The sequence below is a fragment of the Macaca fascicularis genome, chromosome X, assembly GCF_037993035.2.
Source record: "Macaca fascicularis isolate 582-1 chromosome X, T2T-MFA8v1.1".
NCBI classification, from domain to species: Eukaryota; Metazoa; Chordata; class Mammalia; order Primates; family Cercopithecidae; genus Macaca; species Macaca fascicularis.
The window spans coordinates 48,572,380-48,590,923 of NC_088395.1; the positions used below are offsets into that span (position 1 = coordinate 48,572,380).

At 42.9% G+C, this 18,544-nt stretch overlaps 1 protein-coding gene across 1 annotated transcript; it reads left to right on the top strand.

Moving 5' to 3' along the window:
• Positions 1–202: 202 nt before the first annotated feature.
• Positions 203–16,247, top strand: LOC102124177 (protein SSX3). Its single transcript, XM_065538796.2, has 8 exons — positions 203–848; positions 1,009–1,131; positions 1,285–1,399; positions 1,954–2,049; positions 3,892–3,941; positions 5,904–6,039; positions 14,785–14,889; positions 15,661–16,247. The coding sequence occupies exons 1-7, from the start codon at positions 780–782 to the stop codon at positions 14,883–14,885; spliced, it is 690 nt and encodes a 229-aa protein (XP_065394868.1). The 5' UTR covers positions 203–779; the 3' UTR covers positions 14,886–14,889; positions 15,661–16,247.
• The last annotated feature ends 2,297 nt before the right edge of the window (positions 16,248–18,544 follow it).

Genomic DNA, 18,544 nt, shown 5'->3' on the forward strand with positions numbered 1-18,544 from the left:
GCCTGTGCCACTACCCCCAGCTAATTTTTTGTATTTTTTGTAGACACGGGGGTTTCGCTGTGTGTCCCAGCCTGGTCTCGATCTCCTAGGCTCAAGTGATCTGCTTGACTCGGCCTCCAAAACTGCTGGGATTGCAGGAGTGAGCCACCGCGCCTGGCTGATTGCTGCATCTTGAAATGCCCCACATTCTCTCTAAGTGACGGCGGGCTCTTGTGGTCTCAGAAATTCAGGCTCTCTTCCTTCTGATAATTTACAGATCACCCAGTAATAGCCTCTAAACACGTTCATTGTAGTGATGCTCATTTCTCTTCAACAGAACAGAACCCCCCATCCCTCTGCCTGATCAGATCCATCACCAGAGAGACCATGTTATCTCTGGGACTCACTTCCCTTCCTTTATTTATTGAGTGGAGGTGTCAGAATGTCCCCACTGAATTACATAGTCACATTCCTGCCTCCCCAACAAGGGTCTGTGTATCTTTCAGGGTAAGACTAGCCCCAGGGAAACTACTAACAACATTAGCCAATCCCCTCCCAAAGACTCAAGGCTGCTTTGCCCATAGGAAACCTGTCATCCTCAGTCGATATTTCTCCCACAGACCCCTGGCTCCCTGTTTTCATCTGACTTCTCCCCAAGTCCTCACTCAGGGACTGATAAGCCCCGGATGGAGAAATGCAGCACCTGATTCCAGGTGACTGACTGGCAGGGTTTCACCAAAGGTCCTGCAGCTGGAAAGACTCAGACTGTTTCTCTTACAGGTCAGACTGGTCCCGGTACCATGAATGGAGACGACGCCTTTGCAAGGAGACCTAGGGTTGGGGCTCAAATACCAGAGAAGATACAAAAGGTGAGGTGACCTGGAGGGGGCAGAGTAGTGGCCCAGGGGACAGTGTGGGGTGACTAGGTTTCTGAGGAGGGGAGGACAGAGGTACTGGAGACAAGGAGCAGGGTCTCGGGGGAGATCTGGACCCTTGGGAGCCTCCCACTCTCACTCTGTCATCACCTAGCATCCCTGGAGACAAGTCTGTGACCGTGCACTACATTTGGTGACTCTCACTCCATTCAGGAAGGTGGGAAGAGAGCCAGCCAGCAGCGTTAAAGCCCTACTGTGTGGCAGGGGAGAAGCTAGGGTAGGTCCCCGATGTTGTCTCAGTTAGCCATGGCATCAACCAGGACGGATTATCATCCCCACTTCCCAGATCCAGCACACAGGAAGCAGCTCCAGCTGAATGGCAGACATGCCTAGCTGAGTCACCACCAGAATTTCTTTTTTTTTTTTCTAGGCCTTCGATGATATTGCCAAATACTTCTCTAAGAAAGAGTGGGAAAGGATGAAAGTCTCAGAGAAAATCGTCTATGTGTATAAGAAGAGAAAGTATGAGGCCATGAGTAAACTAGGTAATAGAAAGTTCTAGGTACAGACAAGTTTGGGGACACATGAGCATCCCTTCTCCTACCTAGGGTACTTCTTAGACTGCAGAAAGTACCCCACATTTTCTTCTACGCAGGGAAAAATCGCAAGGCAGCTTCTGGGTGTTCTGTTCTTCTGGGTGTTCCTGACAGAGCTGAGGGCAGGGATTGGCAACAGTGGAGCTCATACCTGGATCCTGCACGTTTCTCACGCATAGGCGTCTGTTCTGATGAGTCCAAGTGTCTCTGTGGCATCCCAGGCCCCCCCATACCCTCCTTTACACACACACCCCCTACTTTCTCTCGGCTTGTCTCTCTCTCTCCCTCTTTTTTTTTTTTTTTTTTTTTTTTTTGAGTCTGAGTCTCACTCTGTCACCCAGCCTAGAGTGCAGTAGTGCAATCATAGCTCATTGCAGCCTCAAACTCCTGGCCTCAACCAATCCTCCAGCCTGAGCCTCCCTAAGTGCTGGTACTACAGACATGAGCCACTATGCCAGTCCTAAGCTTGTCTCTTAAGGAATAAACATTTTGCTTCTTTCTAGGTTTCAAGGTCACCCTCCCACCTTTCATGCGTAATAAACGGGCCACAGACTTCCAGGGGAATGATTCTGATAATGACCCTAACCGTGGGAATCAGGGTGAGTAGATGGAAAGGGGCTGGAAAGGGTCTCCTGAAGCCCAACTGCTTTTCAGTTCAGCTACCCGGGAAAGATCCTCAGGCATTTGTTCCCTCATACACATCAGGGCTGAGTGAAAAAAAAAAAATTGCATGCAGAAAGTTAACTACAGAGGCCATTCATATAAAATTTTAAAACATGCAAAACAAGAATATATTTTTTTATGGATAAGTAAATGGTAAATGTATACAAACATGAATGTGAATAAAAAGTCATCAAATTAAGGTGACTGGCTGTAAGTGGAGGAGGGAGGGCAGGGTTTGGTGAGTGCTGCACAGACAACTTCAGCCATGACTTGTTGATAGTGTGTTTTGTTTGTTTTTGTTTTTGAGATGGAGTTTCGCTCTTGTCACCCAGGCTGGAGTGCAATAAGGCAATCTCAGCTCACTGCAACTTTCATCTCCTGGGTTCAAGTGACTCTCCTGCCTCAGCTTCCTGAGTAGCTTGGGTTACAGGCACCCGCCCCCACACCCAGCTAATTTTTGTATTTTTGGTAGAGACGGGGTTTCACCGTGTTGGCCAGGCTGGTCTCAAACTTCCTGACCTCAGGTGATTCACCTGCCTCAGCCTCCCAAAGTGGTGGGATTATCAGTGTGAGCTACCATGCCCAGCCTGTTTGTAATATTTCTAATATTCTGAATAAATAAATAAGACATAGCATAGCTGTGGGGTAATGTTGAGACCTGACTGGACTCAGTATTATTCCCCATAATTTTCTGTGTGTTTGAAATATTTCTTTTTTAAAGGACATGTTGCTCTTCCTAAGCACTGTTATTGAATCAAAAGACAGTTAAGAAAATGTTACAAGTTAAAAAAAAAAAGAAAGAAAGAAACTATTAAAACTGTGAATCTGCCAAAAACTTCCAGAGTTTGTTTCATTAACAGTATGTAGGTATTGGATAAGTTTCTTAGGAGTGAGAGTGATGAACACACTATGTAATAAATATCGCTGTTTTTCTGTATTTTATCAAAACCAAATAGTCTTCTCATTCCCAAACAACCCCGATTCTCCCTGATGAGCTCAGAAGTGAGTTTGAAAGAGTGATCCCTCATCCAACACAGAGAGCTTTCCCACTTGTCAGTGAGCAGAGATAACATAGGGTGAAAAAAGACAAGTTCTTGCCTAGAGATCTTTGTGCATTTCAGGAATATAAAGGGGACATATGTGTTTACTTGCTCTTCTGCTCTAACAAAACAATTATAAGACAAGGTTAGAAAGTCCAAACTGTCTCCAATAGACCTATTACTCCCCAACAAACAGGCCAGATTCTACCATCTCCCACAATCACTATAAGAGATCTGAAAATTCAGTGCTTGAGTATCTGCCAAGTTTTTGACATTAAAGGAGTGTCTTTATACTGAAAATATTTCAGAGACACTGGAATAAATCATCCATGGGTTCATCACACATTTAACAGCTTAATTGACATACCATAAGATTCACCTATTTCAAGTGTACGGTGATTTTTAGTTGTTGCGCATCTTGAGTGGATACGGTTCAGATTCCTAACCATTCAATTTAATTATTTGGGAAAAGGTAAAAGATATGTAATGAAATAAGATGAGACTGTGACGGGGTTTAAGCCCCATTTGATAAACCATGAGATGGAAAATTCTGAATTGATGCCACAGATAAATGCACCAACCATTACTGAACATAATTCAGAAGCAAATCTCAAATAACTCCTCAACAGTGAGTGGACGGAAAACCCTCTGCTGCAGAATGCCCTCATGCGACAGAAGTCTCTCTAGAGTTTGGAAATCTTTACCAACAAAGAAAAATTCTGATGTATTCTCTTTCAGTTGAACATCCTCAGATGACTTCCGGCAGGCTCCAGGGAATCTTCCCGAAGGTGAGTATCTCTCAAATCTAAAGGACCAGAGAACCTTTGTCCCTCCACGGATGCGAACACTGGTAAGAGTGGGAGAATATCAAAAATGCCCTCACTGCCTCCTTCTCCCCATGTCTATCACAACAACTGATGTAGCATCGATGGCTTGATGATACTAAGAGTTGTGATTCTTAATACTTCTTTTGTTTTCATAGTGATGCCAGATACTATTTTAAGCAGTTCACATGGATTCATTTATTTAATCCTTAAGAAGACCTCTATGACGTTTCTATTATTATCTCCAAATAATAACGAGTCACACACTTCAGTTTTCATCCATATAAAAGCCATGTGACTTGGCGCAAATCTTCTAAGTCCTCTCAGCTCCAGATTGCTGGTCCATGAAATGGAAGTAAAGAATGATAGTTCATGTTATAGATCCTAGTTATCAGCAACATAATAATAAAATGAGGCTATCGGAGTACAGAGATGTTAAAGAATGTTTCTGAGGCACAGTGGCAGTGGTACTCTAATCCAGAGCTCCAAGCCATTTAAAGCTCATTCACTTTTGCATTTGTTTATGAAGTTCAGATGTTGCTCACTAGGGCTTTACCCCATAAAGCCTGCTGGTGCTTCCATTGAGACACCCACTCTCGCAACAGGAAGGACCAGCTGATCTCTGCTCTGTTACTGGGGCCACTCGAATGGCTTAGGAATCCCTTTGACTATTGGCCCCTCCCTACTGTGAGCTCCTTGAGGTCTTTGTCTGCCCCTGGGGCATCTGCAAAGCCTCGGTCCCAGCCCAGGGGATCCTTGTAGGCCCCTGAATGAATGACCCTACAAGTGCTGGTTCAACGTCTGGTTTAGAGGGTAAAGGGATCTGGGAGTTGGGTTGCCAGTGTGGAGACTGAATTCAAAGAAGCATCATGAAAGGTATTAATTATTATTATTACTACATTTAAACAGTGTTTACAAGCTCAGAGAGGGCTTTCCCTTAGCCTGTTTTACATGTATTGTTCACTATTTCATAAGTGAGGAAGCTGAATAAAAAGTAGCTTAAGGGCTGGGTGCGGTGGCTCACTACTGTAATCCCAACACTTTGGGAGGACAAGGCGGGTGGATCACGAGGTGAAGAGATCAAGACCATCCTGCCCAACATGGTGAAACCTCATCTCTACTAAAAATACAAAACTTAGCGGGACGTGGTAGCGACTGCTTGTAGTCCCAGCTATTCTGGAGGCTGAGGCAGGATAATCGCCAGAACGTGGGAGTCGGATGTTGCAGTGAGCCAAGATCGTGCCACTGCACTCCAGCCTGGTGACAGAGCGAGACTCGGTGTCAAAAAGAAAAAAAAAAAGTAGCTTAAGATTGTTGGTCAGTGACACATCCCAATGCAACCAGAATTGGTATGGGTACCACCTCACTTAATTTCACATTCAATGTTGGTGCCTCTGTGGGGTGGTATGCCATATCTGGTACTGCTTTCTTTGCTGCCTAGATTAATTTCAGCAAACCATTTCTTTCCCTCTCCCTTTCCTGTATTCATCTCCCCACACCATCTTTACCAGCAGTGTTTTGTCCCTCTCTATGTTTTCACATTTACTCTCCCAGTAGCTGTCTACAAGCTTATATGGGATCTCTTGTATTTTATAGAAGCTCTTCCTTTTGTAGACCTTTTGAATTCTTAGAATGCTATTCTCCAAATCTTCTGTATACCAAACTCTCAATTACATGGTGATTTTTGCTGTTTGCAAGAATGTCAGTCTTAAAAGAATGTGAAGATAAGCATTCTATCCCTGGAAAGCCCATTCATTTAGGCCATTCCTTCCCCTTCTCAGATTTCTCCTAATTTAGGCCTGTGTAACTCTCCCAGCGTTTTTGAGAACATTAATTAAGGTAATGCATGTGAAGACGCTTTGTTAGCTCTAAAGCACTATAGAAATGTCACTGATACTGTTTATCTGTGACCTTCACATTATAAAGATCATGCCCGAGAAGCCAGCAGAGGAAGGAAATGATTCAAAGGGAGTCCCAGAAGCATCTGGCCCTCAAAATGATGTGAAGCAGCTGTGCCCCCCGGGAAAACCAAGTACCTCTGAGAAGATTAACAAGAGATCTGGTAAGAGGAAACAATTCGGGAACAACCCCTCTGGCTTCCCTGGCTATGTTCAGGTGTGGGGACTGGGTGTGTGGACTGGGTGTGTGGCATGGACCACAGACAAGCCTGGGTCCAGGCTGGGCTGAGGAGCTCACCCAGCTCCAGATGAGATGTTAGACTTGACTTCCAGAAACACAGAGTGGAGTTGGCATCTGTATAAAAAAACCACATGACAAAGGAGAGGTTCCTAGATGGCCAAGTAGGAACAGCCCTAGTCTAAAGCTCCCAGTGTGAGCAATGCGTTTCTGCATTTCCAGCTGAGGTACCAGGTTCATCTCACTGGGACTGGTTGGACCATGGGTGCAGTCAACGAAGTGTGAGCCGAAGCAGGGTGGGGCATTACCTCACCTAGGAAGCTCAAGGGGTTGGGGAATTCCCTTTCCTAGCCAAGGGAGGCTGTGACAGACGGTAGCTGGAAAATCTGGACACTCCCACCCTAATACTGTGCTTTTCCAACAGTCTTAGCAAACAGCACACCAAGAGATTATATCCTGCGCCTGGCTCAGAGGATCCCACATCCAAGGAGCCTCACTCACTGCTAGCACAGCAGTCTGAGATTGAACTGCAAGGTGGCAGCGAGGCTGGGGGAGGGGCATCTGCCATTGCTGAGGCTTGAGTAGGTAAACAAAGCGGCCAGGAATCTCAAACTGGGTAGAGCCCACCCCAGCTCAAGGAGGCCTGCCTGCCTCTATAGACTCCACCTCTGGGGGTAGGACATAGCTGAACAAAAGGCAGCAGAAACTTCTGCAGACTTAAAAGTCCCTGTCTGACAGCTTTGAAGAGAGTAGTGGTTCTCCTAGCACAGAGTTTGAGATGGGAGAATGGTAAGACTGCCTCCTCAAATGGGACCCTGATCCCCAAGTAGCCCAACTGGGAGACACCTCCCAGTAAGGGCTGACTGACACCTCATACAGCCGGGTGCCCCTCTGAGACGAAGCTTCCAGAGGAAGGATCGGGCAGCAACATTTGCTGTTCTGCAATATTTGCTGTTCTGCAGCCTCCACTGGTGATACCCAGGCAAACAGGGTCTGGAGTGGACCTCCAGCAAACTCCAACAGACCTACAACTGAGGGTCCTGACTGTTAGAAGGAAAAATAAACAGAAAGGACAACCACACCAAAACCCCATCTGTATGTCACCATCAGCAAAGACCAAAGGTAGATAAAACCACAAAGATGGGGAGAAACCAGAGCAGAAAAGCTGAAAATTCTAAAAATCAGAGTGCCTCTTCTCCTCCAAAGGAACACAGTTTCTCGCCAGCAACGGAATAAAGCTGGATGGAGAATGACAAGTTGAGAGAAGAAGGCTTCAGATGATCAGTAATAACAGACTTCTCCAAGCTAAAGGAGGATGTTTGAACCCATTGCCAAGAAACTAAAAATCTTGAAAAAAGGTTAGACAAATGGCTAACTAGAATAAACAGCATAGAGAAGACCTTAAATGACCTGATAGAGCTGAAAACCATGGCACGAGAACTACGTGATGCATGCACAAGCTTCAGTGGCCAATTCGATCAAGTGGAAGAAAGGGTATCAGTGATTGAAGATCAAATGAATGAAATGAAGCAAGAAGAGAAGTTTAGAGAAAAAAAAAGAGTAAAAAGAAACAAACAAAGCCTCCAAGAAATATGGGACTATGTGAAAAGACCAAATCTACGTCTGATTGGTCTACCTGAAAGTGATGGGGAGAATGGAACCAAGGTGGAAAACACTCTGCAGGATATTATCCAGGAGAACTTCCCCAACCTAGCAAGGCAGGCCAACATTCAAATTCAGGAAATACAGAGAATGCCACTAAGATACTCCTTGAGAAGAGCAACTCCAAGACACATAATTGTCAGATTCACCAAAGTTGAAATGAAGGAAAAAATGTTAAGGGCAGCCAGAGAGAAAGGTCGGGTTACCCACAAAGGGAAGCCCATCAGACTAACAGCAGATCTCTCGGCAGAAACTCTACAAGCCAGAAGAGACTGAGGGCCAATATTCAACATTCTTAAAGAAAAGAATTTTCAACCAAGAATTTCATATCCAGCCAAACTAAGCTTCATAAGTGAAGGAGAAATAAAATCCTTTACAGACAAACAAATTCTGAGAGATTTTTTCACCACCAGTCCTGCCTTACAAGAGCTCCTGAAGGAAGCACTAAACATGGAAAGCCACTGCAAAAACATCCCAAATTGCAAAGACCATCAATGCTAGAAAGAAACTACATCAACCAAAGAGCAAAATAACCTGCTAACATCATAATGACAGGATCAAATTCACACATAACAATATTAACCTTAGAGGTAAATGGGCTAAATGCTCCAATTAAAAGACACAGACTGGCAGATTGGATTAAGAGTCAAGACCCATCAGTGTGATGTATTCAGGAGACCTATCTCATGTGCAGAGACACACATAGGCTCAAAATAAAGGGATGGAGGAAGATCTACTAAGCAAATGGAAAACAAAAAAAAAAGCAGGGGTTGCAATCCTAGTCTTTGATAAAACAGACTTTAAACTAACAAAGATCAAAAGAGACAAAGAAGGCCATTACGTAAAGGTACAAGGGTCAATTCAACAAGAAGAGCTAACTATCCTAAATATATATGGACCCAATATAGGAGCACCCAGATTCATAAAGCAAGTCCTTAGAGACCTACAAAGAGACTTAGAATCCCACACAATAATAATGGGAGACTTTAACACCCCACTGTCAACATTAGACAGATCAACGAGACAAAGTTAACAAGGATATCCAGGAATTGAACTCAACTCTGCACCAAGGGGACCTAATAGACATCTACAGAACTCTCCACCACAAATCAGCAGAATATACATTCTTCTCAGCACCACATCAAACTTATTCCAAAATTGACCACATAGTTGGAAGTAAAGCACTCCTCAGCAAATGTAAAAGAACAGAAATTATAACAAACTGTCTCTCAGACCACGCCGCAATCAAACTAGAACTCAGGATTAAGAAATGCACTCAAAATCGCTCAACTACATGGAAACTGAACAACCTGCTCCTGAATGACTACTGGGTACATAACGAAATGAAGGCAGAAATAAAGATGTTCTTTGAAACCAATGAGAACAAAGACACAATATACCAGAATCTCTGAGACACATTTAAACCAGTATGTAGAGGGAAATTTATAGCACTAAATGCCCACAAGAGAAAGCAGGAAGGATCTAAAATCGACACCCTAACATCACAATTAAAAGAACTAGAGAAGCAAGAGCAAACACATTCAAAAGCTACCAGAAGGCAAGAAATAACGAAGATCAGAGCAGAACTGAAGGAGATGGAGACACAAAAAACCCTTCAAAAAATCAATGAATCCAGGAGCTGGTTTTTTGAAAAGATCAACAAAATTGATAGACTGCTAGCAGGACTAATAAAGAAGAAAAGAGAGAATAATCAAATGGACGCAATTAAAAATGATAAAGGGGATATCACCACCAATCCCACAGAAATACAAACTACCATCAGAGAATACTATAAACACCTCTATGCAAATAAATTAGAAAATCTAGAAGAAATGGATAAATTCCTGGACCATACACCCTCCCAAGACTAAACCGAATACTATAAACACCTCTATGCAAATAAACTAGAAAATCTAGAAGAAATGGATAAATTCCTGGACACATACACCCTCCCAAGACTAAACCGAATACTATAAACACCTCTATGCAAATAAACTAGAAAATCTAGAAGAAATGGATAAATTCCTGGACACATACACCCTCCCAAGACTAAACCAGGAAGAAGTTGAATCCCTGAATAGACCAATAACAGGCTCTGAAATTGAGGCAATAATTAATAGCCTAGCAACCAAAAAAAGTCCAGGACCAGACGGATTCACAGCCGAATTCTACCAGAGGTACAAAGAGGAACTGGTACCATTCCTTCTGAAACTATTCCAAACAATAGAAAAAGAGGGAATCCTCCCTAATTGATTTTATCAGGCCAGCATCGTCCTGATACCAAAACCTGGCAGAGACACAACAAAAAAAGAGAATTTTAGAGCAATAGCCCTGTTGAACATCGATGCAAAAATCCTCAATAAAATACTGGCAAACTGAATCCAGCAGCACATCAAAAAGCTTATCCACTACAATCTAGTTGGCTTCATCCCTGGGATGCAAGGCTAGTTCAACATACACAAATCAATAAATGTAATCCATCATATAAACAGAGCCAAAGACAAAAACCATGTAATTATCTCAATAGATGCAGAAAAGGCTTTCAAAAAAATTCAGCCTTTCATGCTAAAAACTCTCAATAAACTAGGTATTGATGAGATGTATCTCAAAATAATAAGAGCTATTTATGACAAACCCACAGCCAATATCATACTGAATGGGCAAAAACTGGAAGCATTCCCTTTGAAAACTGGCACAAGACACAGATGCCCTCTCTAACCACTCCTATTCAACATAGTGTTAGAAGTTCTGGCCAGGGCAATCAGGCAAGAGAAAGAAATAAAGGGCATTCAATTAGGAAAAGAGGAAGTTAAATTGTCCCTGTTTGCAGATGACATGATTGTATATTTAGAAAATCCCATCGTCTCAGCCCAAAATCTCCTTAAGCTGGTAAGCAACTTTAGCAAAGTCTCAGGATACAAAATCAATGTGCAAATATCACAACCATTCCTATACACCAATAACAGAAAAACAGAGAGCCAAATCATGAATGAACTCTCATTCACAATTGCTACTAAGATAATAAAATACCTAGGAATCCAACTAACAAGGGATGTGAAGGACCTCTTCAAGGAGAACTACAAAATACTGTTCAACGAAATAAAAGAGGACACAAACAAATGGAAGAATATTCCATGCCCATGGATAGGAAGAATCAGTATCATGAAAATAGCCATACTGCCCAAGGTAATTTGTAGATTCAATGCCATCCCCATCAAGCTACCAATGACTTTCTTCACAGAATTGGAAAAAAATACTTTAAAGTTCACATGGAACCAAAAAAGAGCCCACATTGCCAAGACAATCCCAAGCAAAAAGAACAAAGCTGGAGGCATCACGCTACCTGACTTCAAACTATACTACAAGACTACAGTAAACAAAACAGTATGGTACTCATACCAAAACAGAGATATAGACCAATGGGACAGAACAGAGCCCTCAGAAATAATACCACACATCTACAACCATCTGATCTTTGACAAACCTGGCAAAAACAAGAAAAGGGGAAAGGATTCCCTATTTAATAAATGGTTCTGGGAAAACTGGCTAGTCATATGTAGAAAGCTGAAACTGGATCCCTTCCTTATACCTTATACAAAAATTAATTCAAGATAGATTAAATACTTAAATGTTAGACCTAAAACCATAAAAATCCTAGAAGAAAACCTAGGCAATACCATTCAGGACATAGGCATGGGGAAGGATTTCATGACTAAAACAACAAAAGCAGTGGCAACAAAAGCCAAAATAGATAAATGGGATCTAATTAAACTAAAGAGCTTCTGCACAGCAAAAGAAACTGCCATCAGAGTGAACAGGCAACCTATAGAATGGGAGAAAAATTTTGCAATCTACCCATCTGACAAAGGGCTCATATCCAGAATCTACAAAGAATGTAAACAAATTTACAAGAGAAAATCAACCCCATCAAAAAGTGGGCAAAGGATATGAACAGAACAGACACTTCTCAAAAGAAGACATTTATGCAGCCAACAGACACATGAAAAAATGCTCATCATCACTGGCCATCAGAGAAATGCAAATCAAAACCACAATGAGATACCATCTCACACCAGTTAGAATGGCAATCATTAAAAAGTCAGGAAACAACAGGTGCTGGAGAGGATGTGGAGAAATAGGAACACTTTTACACTGTTGGTGGGACTGTAAACTAGTTCAACCATTGTGGAAGACAGTATGGAGATTCCTCAAGGATCTAGAACTAGAAATGCCATTTGACCCAGCCATCCCATCACTGAGTATATACCCAAAGGATTATAAATCATGCTACTATAAAGACCATGCACACGTATGTTTATTGCAGCACTATTCACAATAGCAAAGACTTGGAACCAACCCAAATGTCCATCAATGACAGACTGGATTAAGAAAATGTGGCACATATACACCATGGAATACTATGCAGCCATAAAAAGGATAAGTTCATGTCCCTTGTAGGGACATGGATGAAGCTGGAAACCATCATTCTGAGCAAACTATCACAAGGACAGAAAACCAAACACCACATGTTCTCACTCATAGGTGGGAATTGAACAATGAGAACACTTGGGCACAGGGTGGGGAACATCACACACTGGTGCCTGTCATGGGATGGGGGGCTGGGGGAAGGATAGCATTAGGAGATACACCTAATGTAAAAGACGAGTTAATGGATGCAGCACACCAACATGGCACGTGTATATATATGTAACAAACTTGCACGTTGTGCACATGTACCCTAGAATTTAAAGTGTAATTTAAAAAAAAAAAAAAACGAGACTTGGAGCAACTCTTCCAAATTTCTCAGCTCCAGCTCCAGATTCCTAGTCCATAAGATGGAAATACAGAATCATAGTTCATAAATTGTTAGGAGGCATTAAATTTAATCTAGAAGGCCTGATGACATAAAAGGTGCTCAAGCAATTCTATCTGTGATAACCTGGGATCATATCTTACTCAGCTCAATGCCTGATACCCAATATAGGTGTACTTCAGAGGTATTGTCGGTTCGGTTCCAGACCACTGCAATAAAGTGAGTCACACACATTGCTTTTTTGGTTTCGCAGTGCATAAAAACATTACATTTACACTACACTGCAGTCTACTAATTGTGCAATAGCATTATGTCTAAAAATGTACATACCTTAATTTTAAAATAATTCATTGATTAAAAAATGCTAACAATCTTCTGAGCCTTCAGTGAGTCACACTCTTTTTGCTGGTGGAGGGTCTTGCCTCGGTGTTGATGGCTGCTGGCTGATCAAAGTGTTGGTTGCTGAAGGGTGGAGTGGCTGTGGCAGTTTCTTAAAATAACACAATGAAATTTGCCACATCAATTAGCTCTCCCTTTCTTGAAGGATTTCTCTGTAGTATGTGATGCTATTGGATAGCATTTTGCCCACAGTAGAACTTTCACAGTTGGAGTCAATCCACTCTAGCTATGAAAGTCCTAGATGGCATCTCCTTCCAATAGAAGGCTAGTTTATCTACATTGAAAATCTGTTGTTTAGTGGAGCCACCTCCATCAGTGATCTTAGCTAGATCTTCTGGGTAAGTTGCTGCAGCTTCTCCATCAGGGTTTGCTGCTTCACCTTGCACTTTTATGTTATGGAGACGGCTTCTTTCCTTAAACCTCATGAACCATCCTCTGCTAGCTTTACACATTTCTCCTGCAGCTTCTTCACCTCTCTCAGCTTTCATGGACTTGAAGAGAGTTCTGGTCTTGCTCTGAATTAGACTTTGGTTTAAGGGAATGTTGTAACTGGTTTCATGTTCTATCCTGACCACTCAAACTTCCTCTATTTCAACAGTAAGGCTGTTTTGCTTTCTTATTCTTGTGTTCACTGGAGTATTAGTATTAGTATTTCCTTCAAGAACTTTTCCTTTGCAGTATATACTATTATTTCCTTCAAGAACGTTTCCTTTGCATTATATACTATAATTTCCTTCAAGAACTTTTCCTTTGCATTCACAGCTTGGCTGTTTGGTACAAGAGGCAGAGCTTTCAGCCTATCTTGGCTTTCAGCATGCCTTCCTCACTAAGCTTAGCCATTTCTAGCTTCTGATTTAAAGTGAGAGACATGCGACTCTTCCTTTCATTGGAACATTTGGCAGCCATTGTAGGGTCGTTAATAATCCTCATTTCAGTGTTGCTGTGTCTCAGAAAATAGGGAGGCCCAAGAAAAGGAGGAGAGATGGGGAACAGCTCATCGGTGGAGCAGTCAGAACACACGCAACATTGGCCGATTAAGTTTGTCATTGTCTATGGGTGCAGTTCCTGGTACCCCCAAAACAATTACACACAAGAGGGTGATTATAGTCAATAATAACTTAATTGTACATTTAAAAAATCTTTAAAAGAGTGTAAACGGATTGTTTGCAACACAAGGATAAATGTTTGAGGGCATGGAGACCCTATTTTCTATGATGTGATTATTACGCATGGCATGCCTGTATCAAAGCATCTCACGTACCCCATAAGTATATACACCTACTGTGTACCCACAAAAATAAAAAACAAAATTATTTTAAAAGACTAAAAAACAACAAAAACAATTGCAGTAATAACATTAATGCTCACTGATGACAGATCACCATAACAGACATAATAATAATGAAAAAGTATAAAATTGGTGAGAATTTCAAAAAAAAATTGCAGTATCTGCGAAGCACTATAAAAATGAGGTGCCATAAAACAAGGTATGCCTGTGTGCCCTTAACAAATACGTGCTGAATGAAAGGAGGTATCCATGAACGTTCCTGTGAGTAAAGAGGTTGGGAATTTAAACCTGACAACGAACGGAGCCAGAAGTTAAAACTTTAATGGGCATTTGACCTGTATTGGTGTGGGTCTAAGGTCTCAGCCTCTCTAGCCAGAGAATGTGAAAAACTGGATAAAGAAGGCCCATGGGCACTTGGGAGCAGGGAGGCATCTCCTGTTTTTGAGAAAACAGAGCCTAACACTCTTCAACCTACCCAACCCTCATCTTCCAACTCTTCTCCATCATAGGACCCAAAAGGGGGAAACATGCCTGGACACACAGACTGCGTGAGAGAAAGCAGCTGGTGATTTACGAAGAGATCAGCGACCCTGAGGAAGACGACGAGTAACTCCGTAAGTGAACCTTCGGCCCACCACCCCACATCTTTGTAGATGTGCTATTCTGTTATGGTACCGGTATCCCATCTTATCACTTGTTCCCGAAATCATTCTCTTCTCATAATTTTCTAGGGTACAGCATTGAGGCTGAATGAATAAATTTCCCATGCTCTTTCTTTTTTTTTTTTTTTTTTTTTTTTGAGACAGAGTCTCACTTTGTCGCTCAGGCATGATCTCCGCTCACTGCAAGCTCCACCTCCCGGGTTCACGCTATTCTGCCTCAGCCTCCCCAGTAGCTAGGACTACAGCGCCTGCCACCATGTCCGGCTAAATTTTTTTGTATTTTTAGTAGAGACATGGTTTCCCCATATTAGCCAGGATGGTCTCTGTCTCCTGACCTCGTGATCTGCCCACCACGGCTTCCCAAAGTGCTGGGATTACAGGCATAATTCACCGCATCCGGCCGATTTCACATTCTCTCTTTACTCCCTGGCCTGTACATCCAGGGATGCTCCCTACCCAGGATGCTGTGGATTCCCAAACCCCAGGTCAGCCCTGATACGCGGGCCACACCTTCCTCTAGCCTAGGAATTGATAACCCAGGAGAGGAAGTCACTGTGGCATGTGCAGATGGTTCACTTCAAGGAACCGTGGAAGGCCTGTGTGGGTCCTGAGGTAGGGCAGAATCGGAGTGTGCAGGGTCTGCAGGTCAGGAGGAGTTGAGATTGAGTTATCGGGCAGTGGGAACTCACTGCCACTTACTTTCCTTCTCTCTTCTTGCCTCAGCCTCAGGGATATGACACATGCCCACAATGAGAAGCAGAACGTGGTGACCTTTCACGAACATGGGCATGGCTGTGGACCCCTCGTCATCAGGTGTATAGCAAGTCAAAGCAAGTGTTCACAACAGTGAAAAGTTGAGCATCATTTTTCTTAGTGTGCCAAGAGTTCGATGTTAGCATTTCCGTTGTATTTTCTTGCAGTATGCCATTCTGTTAGATACTAGTGTTTTCATTGATGAGTAAGACATACTTAATGCATATTTCGGTTTGTGTATCCATGCACCTACCTCAGAAAACAAGTATTGTCAGGTATTCTCTCCATAGAACAGAACTACCCTCCTTTCTCCCCAGATGTGACTACTGAGGTCAGGTCTGAGTGTTTAATTTCCGATTTTTTCCTCTGCATTTACACACACACCACACTCGCACACACACACACACTAAGTACCAGTAGAAGCATCTCCCATCTGCTTTTCTCCAGTGCCATGCGCCCTGGTCAAGCCCCGCTCACTGTTTCCTGTTCAGCATGCATTCCCCTTATCCGATTCCCATGTATCAGTCACTGACAGTTAATAAACATTTGCAAACGTTCCCCAGTTGTTTGCTCCTCTCACTGTTGTACACACAGCTCTGTGCACGTGTGTGAATATTTCTTTAGGAGAGATTCTTAGAAGTGGAATTGCTGCATCAAAGGAGTCATTTATTCAACAAAACCCTAATGAGTGCGTCCTCGTGCTGAGCGCTGTTCTAGGTGCTGGAGAGACATCAGGGAACAAGGCAGGCAGATGTTGCTGACCACCATTCTAGAGGAGGATGTTTCCGGTTGCTGGGTGTTTGCTTTTTTCTTCTAGAGACGGGGTCTTGCTCTATCCAGGCTGGAGTGCAGTGGCATGATCATAGCTCAGTGCAGCCTTGAACTGCTGGGCTCAAGCGATCCTCCCTCCTCAGCCTCCAAAGTAGCTGTGACTACAGGCACCCACCACCACACCCCACTAACTTTTTTAGGTTTTGTCAAGAGTCTCGCTATGTTACCCAGGCTGGTCTCGAACTCCTAGGCTCAAGAGATCCTCCCGCCTTGGCCTCCTAAAGAGCTGGGATTACAGGCATGAACCACTGTGCCTGGCCTCCAGTTTTTATTTTGATAGAGACTATACACTTCATTCCTGGAGCAGGATTCTGCAGCAGGTGGTTGGGCATCTTGGCCTTTGCTCTCTGCATGATTTTGGGGTTCAAGGGCTGGGACGGTCTATTTAGAAGTATGTGGGAGGAGACATAGATGAAATCATCATCTGGGGAACGTGGAGGAATGAGGAAGATGGGTGCATGGTAGACCCTGTGATGGACAGGGAATAGAAGAGTCCACTTAGTCTCCATGCAGGGGAGCAACGGTTGGAAAGTCCCCTGGACAGAAGCATGAGACTGCCCATCAAGGGTCTCACCAACCAAGGGCCTGGGTGCTGGGTTGGGGACGATGATTTGGGAATGCGTCAGTTCTTTCTCACAGGTACCACTGCACAGTGCAGAGGGGAAACAGTTGTGGGGAAGGGAAGGGCAGAGGGGAGTCTATTTTTAAATCATTGTGTGCGAATGGAGACCATTAAGACTCACACCTATAATCCCAGCACTTTGGGAGGCCGAGACAGGCAGATCACTTGAGGTCAGGAGCTCAAGACCAATCTGGCCAACATGGAGAAACCATGTCTCAACTAAAAATATAAAAATTAGCTGGGTGTGGTGGCTCACGACTGAAACTCCAGCTACTCAGGAGGCTGAGGCAGGAGAATCGCTTGAACCTGGGAGGCAGAGGTTGCAGTGAGGCGAGATTACCCCACTGCACTCCAGCTTGGGCAACACAAGTGAGACTCCATCTCAAAAAAATATATATGTAGCTAAGACACTTTTTGAAAAAGAAGAATAAGGTGGGAGGAATGTCTCTACCATATTTCAATATTTCTTATATAGCTACAGGAATCAAGACTGCGTAGTATTGGGAGAATAGACACATAGATCACTGGAACAAAATAGAGAACCTAGAAATATCTCCACACTGATTTTTTACAAAGAGACAAAGAGAAGGAAGGATTGTCTGCTTAACAAATGGTACTAGAGAAGTTGCAGAGCCATAGGCCAATTTTAAAAATGACCTAATCTTCATACCTTTATACAAAAAAAAAAAACTCAAGTGGACCATAGATTTAAATCTAAAATATAAAACTAAAACTAAAACTTTTACAAGAAAACATAGGAGAAACGTCTGAGATCTAGGGCATAGTAAACAGCTCGAAAAGCATAATCCATGAGGAAAAAAATAAATTAGATTTCATCCAATTTAAAACTTTTACTCTGCAAGAAACCCTGTTAAAAGGATGAAAAAAAAGGTATGGAATGGGAGAATATGTTTGCAAATCATATATACATCCAGAATGTATAATGAATATGTATAGTACTCTCAAAACTCAATGGTAGGCCATGGCTCACGCTTGTAATCCCAGCACTTTGAAAGGTCGAGGTGGATGGAGGGCAGATTTCTTGAGGGCAGGAGTTTGAGACCAGCCTGAGCAACATGGCAAAAACCCATCTCTACTAAAAATACAAAAATTAGGCATGATGGTTCGTGCCTGTAATCCCAGCTACGTGGGAGGCTGAGGCATGAGAATCGCTTGAACCTGGGAGGCGGAGATTGGAGTGAGCCAAGATCATGCCACTGCACTCCAGCCTGGGTAACAGAGCAAGAGGCTCTCTCAAAAACAAACAAGCAAACAAAAACTCAAAGGTAAAAAACAAATAAATAATCCAATTGGAAAATGATCAAAATATATGAACATATATTTCACTGAAGAGGAAATAAGCAAATAAGCACATGAAAAGATGTTCAACACTAATTTGCA